The 14,333-nt window shown below is 41.8% G+C and overlaps 1 protein-coding gene across 4 annotated transcripts; it reads left to right on the top strand.

Annotated features, from left to right (window-relative positions):
• Window positions 1-540: 540 nt before the first annotated feature.
• LOC132382008 (F-box only protein 6-like) lies at window positions 541-13,684 on the top strand. Of its 4 annotated transcripts, none has more exons than XM_059951790.1 (7): window positions 541-606; window positions 3,631-3,685; window positions 6,436-6,762; window positions 8,802-8,928; window positions 9,274-9,369; window positions 10,510-10,645; window positions 11,803-13,684. In XM_059951790.1, exons 3-7 carry the CDS (start codon window positions 6,504-6,506, stop codon window positions 11,935-11,937), a joined length of 753 nt encoding a protein of 250 aa, XP_059807773.1. In that variant the 5' UTR covers window positions 541-606; window positions 3,631-3,685; window positions 6,436-6,503; the 3' UTR covers window positions 11,938-13,684. The 4 variants fall into 4 exon arrangements, with proteins under 4 accessions (XP_059807773.1, XP_059807775.1, XP_059807772.1 ...); XM_059951789.1 differs by having other exon boundaries at window positions 581-677; XM_059951791.1 differs by lacking the exon at window positions 541-606 and adding an exon at window positions 690-759.
• The last annotated feature ends 649 nt before the right edge of the window (window positions 13,685-14,333 follow it).

The raw sequence follows: 14,333 nt of genomic DNA, 5'->3' as shown, positions 1-14,333 counted from the left end.
TCAACGCACGACTCTCCAGGCCGCTGTCGTCGCGTAGCTAAGCGATGTCTTGCGTAGACGATGTTCATCGGCTGCAGGTACTGTCTTTTGAGGGCATCCAGTGCCTCTTGGTAGGTCGACAGGTCTCTGATAAGTGAGTAAACTTTCGGGGTGACCCTCGAGAGGAGAATTCGGTGCATAACAGCTGGTTCAGTTGCACTAACCTCCTCCAAGTATGATTGGAAGCATGTAAGCCAGAGTTCAAAGGCAAGAGCTGCTCCAGGGTCTTGAGGGTCCAAATCCAATTTTTCCGGACACAAAATACTCTCCATGTTTTAAAACTTCCAGTCAATAAAATTGATGCACCATCAATAACTCCCTCTAAGACATGAAGGCGAAATATCGGCTTTTATTTACTGGAAGAAGGAACAAGCAGTAGTTCACCACCATGAACCATCCGGCAGACAGCGGGCCGGGCTCAGGCCTCGATCGCCTTTATACCGGGGTCAGTGGGCGGGGCCACGTCAGTGGGCGGGGCCACGGCCAGTGGGAGGAGCCACAGGAGCCGTCAGTGGGGGGCGTGTCCAGCCGGGCATACGTAGTTCACCACACGGAAGCAGCGGCAGGGTAAGCAACGGGCTGGGATCCGGTGTAGGCGGCGCCAGGTCAGCACCGGGACCCGGGGCAGATTATACGGGGTAAGGAACAGGTGTTGTCCGGGCCGGGACCCGGTGTAGGCGGCGCCAAGACAGCACTGGGACCCGGGGCAGATTATACGGGGTAAGGAACAGGTGTTGTCCAGGCCGGGACCCGGTGTAGGCGGCGCCAAGACAGCACTGGGACCCGGGGCAGGGAGCGGATATACACCGGGCAGGGAGCGGATATGCACCAGGCCGGGACCCGGTGTAGGCGGCGCCAAGACAGCACTGGGACCCGGGGCAGGGAGCGGATATACACCAGGCCGGGACCCGGTGTAGGCGGCGCCAAGACAGCACTGGGACCCGGGGCAGGGAGCGGATATACACCGGGCAGGGACCCGGTGTAGGCGGCGCCAAGACAGCACTGGGACCCGGGGCAGGGAGCGGATATACACCGGGCAGGGAGCGGATATGCACCAGGCCGGGACCCGGTGTAGGCGGCGCCAAGACAGCACTGGGACCCGGGGCAGGGAGCGGATATACACCGGGCAGGGAGCGGATATGCACCAGGCCGGGACCCGGTGTAGGCGGCGCCAAGACAGCACTGGGACCCGGGGCAGGGAGCGGATATATACCAGGCAGGGTTCAGGTATAATGACTGAATCTGCCCGGGGCATAGTCTATGTCCGGAGAGTTGCTGTGAAGTCGCTGGGCCGCAGTGTGAGGAGGGAGAGCTCCGGGACATGGGTCTGGTGCTGGGGGAAGTGGAAGTCTCGTACCCCCCCCCCCCCCGGAAGGGATGGTGACTACTTAAAATCATGGCTAGAGACTCAGACAGCACAAAACAGGCCTTACGGCCCAGTAGATCCAACCTGTACCCCAATATACTAATACTGTACTGTTACTATATTTATACTTTGGCAATTCATCGTCTGTCCCTTCGGCTCAAGGACAATAAATCTTGCCAATCCATTCTCTCCACATAATTGAAACACTTCATTTCAGGAAAATTTTCAGTGAACCTCTTCTATATCTTTGGGGCAATGGCATACTACCTGTAATTTGGTGACTAGAAGCATAGTCAATATTCCAGCTGTTGCCTAGCCAAAGATTTAAAAAAATGAACTATAACCATTTAACAATTTCAACACAGAAACAGGCCATCTCGGCCCTTCAAGTCCATCGAACGCTTACTCTCACCTATTCCCACTGGCCTGCACACAGCCCATAACCTTCCATTCCTTTCCTGTCCATATACCTATCTAATTTTACTTTAAATGACAATACCGAACCTGCCTCTACCACTTCTACTGGAAGCTCGTTCCACACAGCTACCACTTTCTGAGTAAAGAAATTCCCCCTCGTGTTACCTTTAAACTTTTGCCCCCTAACTCTCAACTTATGTCCTCTTGTTTGAATCTCCCCCACTCTCAATGGAAAAAGCCTATCCACATCAACTCTATCTTTCCCCCCTCATAATTTTAAATACCTCTATCAAGTCCCCCCTCAACCTTCTACACTCCAAAGAATAAAGACCTAACTTGTTCAACTTTTCCCTGTAACTTGGGTGCTGAAACTCAGGTAACATTCTAGTAAATCTTCAAAGTACTCTCTCTATTTTGTTGATATCTTTCCTATAATGCGGTAACCAGAACTGTACACAATACTCCAAATTCATCCTTACCAATGTCTTGTACAATTTTAACATTACATCCCAACTCCTATACTCAATGCTCTGATTTATAAAGGCCAGCATACAAAAAGCTTTCTTCACCACCCTATCCACATGAGATTCCACCTTCAGGTAACTATGCACCATTATTCCTAGATCACTCTCTTCTACTGCATTCTTCAATGCCCTATCATTACCAACAATGATTTCTGTGCTCTGATATTCCATGTCCCAGGTAGTCATGGCTTGTATTTACCACTTATTTTACTTCCCATCTTTAGGGGTCAATGGAGTTGGATACCAAGGCCTCTTTGTTCCCCAAAAATTCCCTGGGGCCCCACTGTTCATGGTGTATATCCTACCCTTTTTAGACCTCCTAGTATTAATCAGAATTAACTTCCATCTGTTTTTTGTTTGCCCGATTCACCACCTAATCAATATTGCTCTTCACTATCCAGAACCCACCCACTTTTCGTGTAATCTCAAGCTTATTAATCATAGTTACTACATTTGCTTTCAAATTATTAATGCCTATAATAAACAACAGTCCCAACACCAATCCCTGTGCTATATATAGTCACCTATTCACCTCTTCATCTTAGTTTCAGTTTCCTATTAACCAAGCCATCTTTGGACCTAGTTTTCCATTTTGTCTTAGATCCTATGGTTCTAACTTTTTGGACTAGCATTTGACCTTATTGTGTGATGGTATTGGGTTTTCTGACTTCAATGTTCTAAACTCAAGACCTTAAGTCCTATCTAATATAGGTAGTTATGGGTACCCTCACTAAACGAGGTTGTACTGTAGCTACATACTCTTCAAAGGCTAGTTCACTTCCCTGTTTATCTTCCAAGAAGAGTCTCTCTACCTATAACCACTATTTGAACGGTGGGTCACCCCTCCCTACCAAGAGGAAATGCTTCCAGCTAACAGCTAACAAAGTAGTTTAAACACAGCCCATTTATTTTTAGTGATATACATTTAAACTTAAGTAATATTCTTATGACACATTTAAAACTTCACAGAGGACTTCTATCATTCTAGAAGATTTAGATTGGAAATCTTCTAGATTTCCAAATTACAAATGATTTCTAAAACAAAGGACTTCCAAAATACAGGCACTATTCCTACAAGATAAAAAGACACACCAACGAGATGCAGATGACGTATCGCTCGTCACAGAAACTGAAGGCAGAGGAATGGATTCTAATTCACCCCATATTTCTGTCATTCTTCTCGATCTTCTTGGACCGCTCCTAAAAAAAACCTGACTGCTCACAATTATTTATAGTTTATCTGCCACGTTGGTGAATTAACACTCATGTGATATTTTTTTTCAGATACTGCACCGTTACGCAAAAGTGATCTAAAAGCTTCTGGGAAAAGATTTACCTGGTAACCACAATTACTGCTGAGAAGCTGACCCTTTGAGCATACAGACCTACCAACTATTAATAAATAAGCTATTTGATACGTGAAATGATAATATCAATCTGGTCTGCAAGCTTCCATGAACTAAATAATTTTGCAAGTATTGTCCGGTTTGATACAAGTCCAATTAACATAGCCTCATTGTCTGACGCTGTACTTCTTGTGTGCCAGCACTTCTGCTCTACAGATAGTGGTGCTTGTTTGCAAAGCTGTCCTTTTAACTTCAGATTGATTACTGCTTGCCAGTTATATGACGAACTGAAGACTGGCTCTCATTTACGACAACAAGCTGAACAAAGAATATTGCTTGGAAGTTTAACTTATTCAAGAACAGCTCTTTAATCTCTAGAAGTGAAACACAACTTTGTAACCAAAAGGTGTTCCTAGTTTTTAATCACATGACTGTGACCTTACTTTGTTAAATCAGCTGCGACGTTTTCACTGAAACAGCAATAACCAGACCTCAGTTGTTTAATCTGAAAGTAGTTTGAGACTTTCAGAATTTGTGGAAGGCATATAATTCCCTTTCAGCTTTCTTTCCAGCCTTGACTAGTTCATTAATGACCTGGGTGGCTTCTCCCTGTTATCTTTGTCTCCCACTGTCTGTCATCTATCCCACACTGTTCTCACCCTTTACACCAAGCCCGTTGACCTAATTTGATTCCCAGTTCAATAATTCATTGTTTTAAAAATTATCATCCTGTGTTACAGTTCTCCCTTTTGTCTTGAAAATTTTAAAAAAAGTATGCGGATACTGGAGATGTGAAACATGAGCAGAAAATGTTGGAAACGCTCGGGGTCGGGCAACGCTTGTGGAGACAAAAACAGAGTTAACATTTCTGATCAAAGACTCTTCACCTGAAGCAGTAACTCCTTCTCTGCCTGATTGCAAAATAATGGAGAAATATAGCTCAGATACAGGCACTTCATTCCTCTAAGACGATTGTCAGGCATCCATTTTATTACTAATCTTATCTGAGTCCATTTTATTTTACCCACTTTGACCTCAACTCACCTCAGATTCTATCATTCATACTCGGGGAACTTACATTGAAACTCACATCTTTAAGATGAGGGAAGAAATTTGAAGTAAATCCATGATATCACAGGCCAAACATACCAGCTCCACGCAGTGTTTCCGATCAGGTTGAACTCGACATCAGCAGAGCTGTGAGGGAGCAGCAGGTGCAGTGTGCTGCCCAATGTCATCTGCTTGCTTCCAACCATTTAATGGTTTTGTATTCCTCTTTGGCCTCGTCAGTCAGTATATTCATAGCCTTCAAAAGCACTACATCCTTTCCAGAACTCTGCGATCCTCCAATTCTGGTCACTTTTGCTCTCTTTATTTTAAAGATGTCACTAACTTTGACTGTGCCTTAGCTGAGGTACATCCTAGGAAGCGCTGGGACACATCATCAGTGATGTATCCGGGTGTTTTTGCTCTTTCAACATCAAACACGTCGCCCAGGCAACCCAGCCAGGATTGATCAGGCCTTGGTTTGTGTCCTAGCAACATCGGTCCTCAGGTCGCTCCTCCTGTTCCATTGGAGTCTAGAGGCTTGCTCAGCAGTCTCTGTGACAGTCCTGATGGCTCTTTGCAGCCCCTTTAATGCCAAGGAGAGGGTAGGTTTTGCACTGCAAGCAGCCAGCAAAACCTCAACACCCCTCCTCGATAGGCTCACATAGTGCCTCCACCACTGCTCTACCAGCTCCTGGTATTTGGCTTTCTTGCACTCACACACCTCCTCAATCTGATCTTCCAAAGGTACTGTCAGTTCTTCTATGACCGCCTGCTTGGAGGTTTCTGAGGCTGTGGCTGGTCTCTAGCTTTGACAAAAGCTATGGGCTTTCAGGATCGACAAAGCTGTTCTAGAATTCCCAGTCTGAATCTGATCACCTTTCTGCTTCTCTCCTTGGGCACTTTAATTAAAACTTTTAGTTTTGACAAATATTTTTGCCAACAATGTCTCCTTGTGGTTCACTTTTCCTGTATTAAATGCCTTGTATGAGTATAAGTTGTGATAGAATGTGTGTAGTGTTCTTCATAACCTCAAAGCCTAATGAGTTTAGGAACTAATTATGTGCCTCTGCCAGGCAGTCGCAGATATGCAAATTAAACCATCAATTTGCATTCAGCAAGCTCCCCCCAAATGTTGAGGTGGCATTTTTTTTGGTGTTGTTTCAGGGATAAATGCATTTAAGCATTTTCAGAGTTGCTTAATGGATCTGTTAAGTCAAATGGGACTATAGTGGGACTGCAACCAGAGGTAAAGGGTTAAGGGTGAAAGGTGAAAAGTTTAAAGGGAACTTCTTCACTCAGAGTGCTGTGAGAGTGTGGAATGATGTGCCAGCACAAGTGGTGCATGCAAGCTCAATTTCAACGTTTAAGCAAAGTTTGGGTAGGTACCTTGATAGTAGCGATACGGAGGGCTATGGTCGGGGTGCGGTTTGATGAGAGCAGGCAGTTTAAGTGGTTTCAGCACAGACTAGATGGGCTGATGGGTCTGTTGTGCTGTACTTCGACACTATGGCTGACCATTTTTTTTCTGAAAGGTGCCTCTGACAGTGTGGCACTTCGTTATTACTGAGCTAGAGTAAACATTTGTGCTGTTTGGTTCAAGGTTTTGAAGCAGGATCTTAAGGCAGAGATGTTTGATGGTGGAGAAGATGCAAAACTTTTGAATGGAAATCTTACCTTTCTCTGTCCTATTCAGGTTACAGCTGGAAAGACGTTTGAGCTTGGGTTTGGTGTGGGTGGAGAACATCCTACCCCTCTTGAGGCATGGTCACCATCGGAGATTTACATGAGGATGTTTTGGTGGTGCTTCTGTCCTATATCCCTGCTCGTGAGTTAGTTTTGACATGCCGCCTCGTCTGCCGAGTTTGGAAGGAGTTGGTGGACAAGGTGCACATTTGGAAACGGATGTGTATTCGAGAAGGATACTTTAAAAGAGATTGGGATGTATTCCCACAGGACTGGAAGAAATTTTACTTCCTTCATCCTTTTAAGAGAAACCTGCTAAAAAACCCTAGTGCTGAAGGTAAGTACTATTTAATTTTCTCTGGATCTCTGTTGTGTGATATTTGTTTGGGTTCAAAACACGGTTTTAGAGAGTCAAGTAATCAGCTGGGTTCCTGCAAAATAGAAACACTGACATCGATTGTCCATTTCCCTTCATTGATACTGCCTGACCTTCTGAACTCCTCCAGCTTTTCATGTATTGCTTGAAGATCTATGAATGCAGGTTGAACAGCATATTTGATATCAATTCTTTGTAAAATTTTGCTATAAATAATGCTGAGAGCATTTGCTAAATGCATCCAAGAATGTTTTCTGAAACAATATGTAGAGGCCTGACTAGGGGAAGGGCTAGACTCAATATCGGTAGGAAATGAGACTGCTCAAGGGCTGTTGTGTCATTGGGAATAGTGACCGTATTTCTATTTGCTTCAAGGTAGTTATGGAGAAAGATAGGAGTAGACCTCAATTTAAAGTGCTAGGTTTTGATGGTATCTGACAGGAAATCAGAAGAATTGTCTGGGAGATGTTTGCAGTTAAAGTGATGTCGCGCAAATGGGAGGCTTTTAAAAATGAGACAGGAAGAGTTGAGGACCAACGTACCCAAATTAGAGTAAAGGGAATTCTGGGTTGTGGCGTATTGAAGCTCTGGTCAGATACTGGTAGCTTGGATCATGCAAGTCTCTTAGTTAATATAAGGAATATAGTACAATTAAGAAAGCAATTAGGACCACAAAGGGGCAACGTGATGTCCCTGACAGGTGAGATAAAAGGAGAATTCTTACAAATTCTTTGAGGATAACTAGCTAGACTGCAGGGGTTCCAGACCTATTTTATGCCGTGGACCAATACCAGTTAACAAGGGGCCCATGGACCCCTGAGCCAGAGAGTAGGTTTCCATAGTAACCAGTGTAGTAATCTACGTAGAGACACAGGAAATGAGTGAGATTTTAACTGAATACATTTTGACTATATTTGCCCTGGAGAAGCACATAGAAGCTAGTGAGCTAGTGGCCAAAATTGTTCTTGGGTAAATCCTGTTTTTGGCCCATTGTTCTGGAGTTCATGCCTCCTTAAGTAATCACCTTTTATGTCATCACCATGACGAGGGCTCCTGCTCCCACCACCATTTCAGTCAGTGAGTTACAGTCCTCCCACCACTAAGTGGAACAACTTTTTCTCATCTCTCCTTCGAACCAAGCTAAATCGATGTATCTTAGTTACCATTCTAAAGAAATAAATCATGTCTTTACATCTTAGTCTCTTGTAATCTAGCACATTGCAACTAAACCCATGCCCACTCCACAGAATAATAACATTCCAACTCTTGACAACAACCTCATAACAAGAATAATTGTGATTTGCCCATCATAAGTAATCTCTTTTCACTTGCTCTCTGGTCTTCCATGTTGCCTGGGATCAATTAAAAACTTAACTAGGGACTGAAATCTACACCTTACTAAAAAGATTAAGGGAAATGTTAACAGAACAAGGTATATAACATGATATTTAACACGGCTTCTATTGAAATTGGCGCCTTCTCTTCCTAATTATAATGATGGACAGGAAATTTTGGACAAGTTCTTTCAGCCCATTGTAACACAATTGTCAAAGATGATGTTGCTTTATGGGATCTTGCTATGTGCACATGGGCTGTTGTGTTTCCTACGTTACAGAAGTGGCTACACTTAATAGTTGAAGGGTGCTGTGTAAGTGCAAGATCCCTCTTTGTTGTGTCGTAGCTTAATACTAATATTCTGCTGCCTGTTTACAGCTAGGTCCTGAGCTTAGATGAGCACCTCCCACTACAGCAACAAAGCACTACTCTTCTCCCATACACCCATCAACTCTTCCACCCCACTTTGACCTCCCCAGTACTCCTGCCTCCCAGCTATATTAGGGGCAACTTTAGACAATGGTTTGCCCAGGTGTAGGTCTGCTGTAGATGCGTTTGCATGCCACTCAGCTTGAATGAAGGAATGACTACGTAGCAGTGGGACACAATATGATGGACTATGATCCATGAGTTCATTTTCTCATTGCCATTTTCTCTTCCTACAGAGGGTTTTCAGCATTGGACCATTGATATTAATGGAGGTGATCGGTGGAACATTGAAAAATTGGCGGAGTCCCATTCATCTGACATTCCTAACAAAGATATAAATAAATACTTTGTGACATCTTATGGGTAAGAGCTTCATTGCAGAATCCCTTTGCTCTTCCTCCTTGCTGATGTTTTCATGGCTTCTGCCAGTGCAATTGCTTCATCTTCATCAAGGTGACTTCAGTAGAGTCACATCCAATGTATTGCCTTTGAATTTCTTCCCTTCTCCCATGTGAGTTTGTTCAACTCCCCCCCCCCCCCCCAATCACATTTAATCTCCACAGTTTGCCCCAACTACTCCCACATTCATATTGCACTTTGGGCAGAGAAGTTTCTTCTGAATTTCCTTTGGGGTGATTTGAAGCTATGAAAGGTGATATCAAAATGCACATTCTAAATGAGTCTTATTGTGCTCTTCTTTATTGGCAGGTTATGCCGTAAATCTCAGATCATTGATTTAGTGGAAAATGGACTGTGGGGCCATTTGCTTGATATAATTCAACCTAAAATTGTTGTAAAAGATTGGTGAGTAATGACCCTTACATTCAGGAATAATTGTTTCAATGTCATGCAAGTTAAAATGGAACTCAAAGGGTTAAATTTTTCGCAAAAAAAAAAAAGAGTTTGGCTTGGTTTATCAATATGCAAGGATGGATAAGGTTTGGATGTGAACTCTGATTGTGTTGTGAAGGTAAATAGAATGGTCATGCAAAAATCAGTTGTAACTTGGAAAGTGTACACAGTATTACATTGTCAATGTTGTAAGAGAACTGAAGGATGTAGAGCTTAGGTTATATATTAATTCCCAAACTAGACTAGTGATCCCAGGAATAAGGGAGGATTGCAGGAATTCCTGATCCTTTAATATTATTGAAGTGGTTTAGCTAGAAGGTACACAGAAAAAAGTAAAAACAAATAAGATGTTATACTTGACAAGTTAGAATTTCTGGCCACAGGGCTTTGAACAGTCTTTGGGTCAACTGCAACTTAAAAGGAAATGCCCTCTTAAGTCATCGGGCATTTATAGTGTGGAGGCATATCAGAATCAATTATTATCACCAACATGTGATGTGAAATTTGTTAACTTAGCAGCGGCAATTTTATGCAATACATAATCTAGCAGAGAAAAAAAATACTAAATAATAATAATAATAAAATAATAATAGTTTTTATTGTAATAAAAATAAATAAGTAAATTAATTATAATATATGTATATTGAATAGATTTTTTTTTAAAGTGCAAAATCAGAAATACTGTAATTAAAGAAAAGTGAGGTAGTGTCCAAAGATTCAATATCTATTTAGGAATTGGATGGCAGAGGGGAAGAAGCTGTTCCTGAATCACTGAGTGTGTGCCTTCAGGCTTCTGTATCTCCTACCTGATGGTAACAGTGAGAAAAGGGCACGCCCTAGGTGCTGAGGTCCTTAATAATGGAAGCTGCCTTTCATATTTCACCCGGTGTGAACAAATGAGGCTTTCATTCAGTACTGGATTAAAAGAAATGAGGGCTCGGAGGAGCTAAAGTCCTGGCTTTGCATTTGGGCAGATTGGCCTGTTTCTGTGCTGTAAGTCCTTCTGCAACCTTGGGGCATTACTCTGATGAAGGTTGAGAGGGAGTTAGACTATTGATGCATTGTCACACTAACTTTCTATATTGGTATCAGGTATGCAGCAAGAAATGACTGTGGCTGTATTTACAAGTTATACGTCTCTCTGCTTTCTGAAACAAAGTCCATTATTGATAAATTTGAGTCGAAGAAGATTAGAATCCCCCAGTGGAGTGATGCAAAATGGAGTGAGGTACAGAATTTAATTAATTGTATCCAAGAAGGTGTTTCTTTTTTCATCTCTGCATGCTTATGTTAACAAGAAGAGAAATACCAAGGCATGGAGCGGTGTTTTTTTAATGCTCAGCCAGTGGTGTCTCCAAAATATCACATGTGGTAAACCCCTTCCATTCCATTTTTCCCTCTTCCTCTTTCATCACATTCCTGTCAGTTTCCACATTTTTATTTGACTCTTGCCCCACTCCTTTCCCCGTTTGCCTTTCCCTTCACAGGCTCCCACAGCTCCCCTCTTTCCTTTCCCTGATTTGACCACTTTCTGGCCTGAAGGTCCACAGCTGGCTTAGGCCAACTATTCAACTTTAGAAGGTATTGTTCTTTTTCTTGCTTGTTGTGGATGCTTTTTTTGGTTCCAAGCTTCCATTTTTTTGGGGATTTTAATTGATGTCTCCTAACCCCTGCAAGAAAGGCTGGGAGCTGTAAATTCCTTCAGTGTTGTCCAGCTGTTAGAAGAGTTCACTGAACTTTGCTTAGGCTGGTCACGTGACCCCACCATGCCATTACTCAGGATGTTCCAATTTAAGTAACCTTTATACTTGCAGTCTACACGATCCTTATAGTGCAAAATATGCACTCAGTAGCCACTTTATTAGGTACAGGATTTGAACCCAGTGTGGTCTTCTGCTGCTGTAGTCCGTCCACTTCAAGGTTTGACATGTAGTGCATTCAGAGATGCTGTTTTGCACACCTTTTGAGTTTTTGTTGCCTTCCTTTCAGCTTGAGCTAGTCTGGCCATTCTCCCCTGACCTGTCTCATTAACAAGGTGTTTCCACCCACAGAACTACTGTTCACTGGGTGCTTTCTGTTTTTTTGCACCATTCTCTGTAAACTCCAGAGACCGATGTCCTTGAAAATCCCAGAAGATTAACAGTTTCTGAGGTACTCAAACCACCCCATCTGGCACCAACAATCCACAGCCAAAGTCACTTGGATCACATTTCTTCCCCATTCTGATGTTTGGTCTGAACCTCTTGACCTTACCTGCATGCTTTTATATATTGCATGGCTGATTAGATGCACAGGTGTACTTAATAAAAGTAGCTACTGAATGTAGGTTAGAATTATTCTTGTACACTGTACAATAGCTATTTAACAATAGCTTTTGTTTTACAGATCGTCCATGTTTTCAAAGACTATGGGCCTGGTGTTCGATACGTTCACTTTTCACATGAAGGGAAGGACACACAATTCTGGGCAGGATGGTATGGAATCCGCGTCACCAACAGTAGTGTTACCATAGAACCATGAGTAGCAGGGACCAGTATCTCTCTGGATACGATGAAACATTACTGCAAAGAGTAAACTCATACAAAAATGGCATGCGCTATGAAATCGGAAAAAAATCAGCAAGTCAACGGAATCTGGGAAGAGATCTAATGATGGGTCAATGACCTGAAACGTTAATTTTGTTCTACTCTCCACAGATGCTGCCTGACTTGCTGAGTATTTTCAGCACTTTCTGACTTTAGGAAACGGCACTTGCATTTGTATAACCAGTATATACATATGTATATGTTTTGACAGTTATTAATTCGTTCTTACTTTGTAATATCTTGGACTTGATTTCATGTGATTATTTTCTCCTCTGGTTTGAATTAAAAACTATACTAACAAAGAGCTATCAGTAGGAAATAACACTTTAATTGTAAAAGGCAAATGTTTTATGACAACTTCATTGAGAGCAATTTGTATGATGATTGTGAGTTGTGTTGTGACGGAGTTGCACTTGGTTGTTCAGTGTGATGATAGGAATGGCTCGAGGATCCTGTGACATGCTTCCTGTCATTAATATCTGAGGCATTCTGAACTGAGAACCTTTGCTGGAGAAGAAAATTGTTCAACTTTTTAAAATAATTTTCTATTTTTTTACGTTGGATACTTTCAGGAGAAAATAGTTATCCCTCTGCTATACCTAATTGAATTCAAACATTGTTTTTCTATATCTGAGAATAATTGTTAATCAATTAGCTTCATTTTGTCTGTCTCATTTACTTTAACAAATGCATTGATGCATTTTAATCATTAAATAGAGAACTCTAGGGCAAACTAAAATGTTGAGTTCAGCTTGTTGATTTTCCATTTTAAGTGTGCTTCCATTTTAATCAAAGTAGCATAGAGATTTTGTGATTGGCTTTCCTCAGATATTTGTCATTTAAATAAGAAAAAAGCAGCATCAGTGACATCACACAAAATGGCAAATGTGTCTCTGAAAGATGTTCCATTATATCTGCTTACAATGCAATGGATATGTCTGCTTTGAATGAGCAGCTAAATGTTAATTAGATGCACTGGATCTACTCGTGTTAAAAGATCAGCACATTTAAATGACCTCTTGTTAGTATCTGAGGTTGCCTTGCCCTCATTCATGCAGTACTAATTAGCTGTGATAGGTAGGATATTCGCTTCAGTCAGATACTGCCTCAATGAGAGAAAGATCTTTGCTTTTCAAATGCAATAAGAAACATACACTTGTCCTTCTCATTACTTCATAATTACCTCATATTCCAAGAGGAGTGCTATCAGCCAGAGGTATTTTATGGGTTTTTTGGATAATGGTAAAAATGTTTGAAGTTCGTGTTATAAAGAGGGTAAAACTACCATGAGGTGTTTTACAGATTCATCAGCTTTAATTGGAAATTTTGCACTGAGAGAGATTCATAGATCAACAGGGAAAATGCACTGTTGGTAATGTTGAAAATTATTTTTGAGGCTGATGCTGGGAGTCCGGAGCAACACACAAAAAGCCAGAGAATCTCAGCAGGACGTATGGAGGGTCGATGTTTCAGGTTGAAACCCTCATCAGGGCAATAGAATGAGCATTAATTTTTTTTAATCTGGCAGAATATTGTGACCTGTCTGAACAAAGAAGACAAATTTGTGCTTTCTTGCCCAAATCTGCTGTAAATGAGGACCATTTGTATCAGTCTGTTTTTGTCCTGTTCTGCACATGTTTATGAGGTCAGTTCCTACAATAAAATGTTCTTCAATAACTGAACCAATTTTGGTGGAAGTGCTCTTTGTAGACAATTCGAATAAGTACCATGTATGTGTATGCCTGGATTTCGGGTTATACTGTTAACCGACTCAGGGCTCCTGCTTTTCATTCAATTTCATGTACAAATTTAAAAACCAATTCTTATCACTATTTAAATATTTACCAATTACTTTCAGAGGAAAACATTATTCTGGTGTGTAATATCCACATACAATGATTGTGAAGTGATGGAATTTGTGCAGATGCATTTATAAAAGCTATGGTGACTGTAGAAGCCAATGATATTAATTAACATGGTTCACGTTTGGCGAAAACACTTCTGAGAAGAGAGCAAAATTGAACATTTTCCGAGATGTTGCATCCTCCTGGAACCTGTGATCCGAGTGCAGAACAGCCATGCTCTGATTTTTAACTTGCTTGAATAGTTCGAAAGAAATTGTGCTCTCAATAAAGGTACTGCAAATGGATTGTGTCCTTTCAGATTGCTGTATTTTGCAAATGGCAAAATCTCACAATGCATCATAAGAGAAATATGACACCATCTGTTTAAGGTTTGTTGGCCGCACACGGGAATCTCATTTCCTCTGTCCTTGCAATTAGCTCACCTTCTGCCTCCCTTCCCTTTGCAAGGTGCTCAGATAGGTTGTTA

The sequence above is a fragment of the Hypanus sabinus genome, chromosome 27 (assembly GCF_030144855.1).
Source record: "Hypanus sabinus isolate sHypSab1 chromosome 27, sHypSab1.hap1, whole genome shotgun sequence".
Taxonomy (NCBI): domain Eukaryota; kingdom Metazoa; phylum Chordata; class Chondrichthyes; order Myliobatiformes; family Dasyatidae; genus Hypanus; species Hypanus sabinus.
This window is presented reverse-complemented; position numbering and strand designations above follow the sequence as displayed.

Coding starts and splice junctions, on each gene's coding strand:
- LOC132382008 (XM_059951790.1), top strand. CDS start 6,504: ATGGTCACCATCGGAGATTTACATGAGGATGTTTTGGTGGTGCTTCTG. Junction 9,370..10,509: donor AAAATTGTTGTAAAAGATTG/GTGAGTAATGAC, acceptor TATTGGTATCAG/GTATGCAGCAAGAAATGACT. Junction 10,646..11,802: donor GTGATGCAAAATGGAGTGAG/GTACAGAATTTA, acceptor TTTGTTTTACAG/ATCGTCCATGTTTTCAAAGA.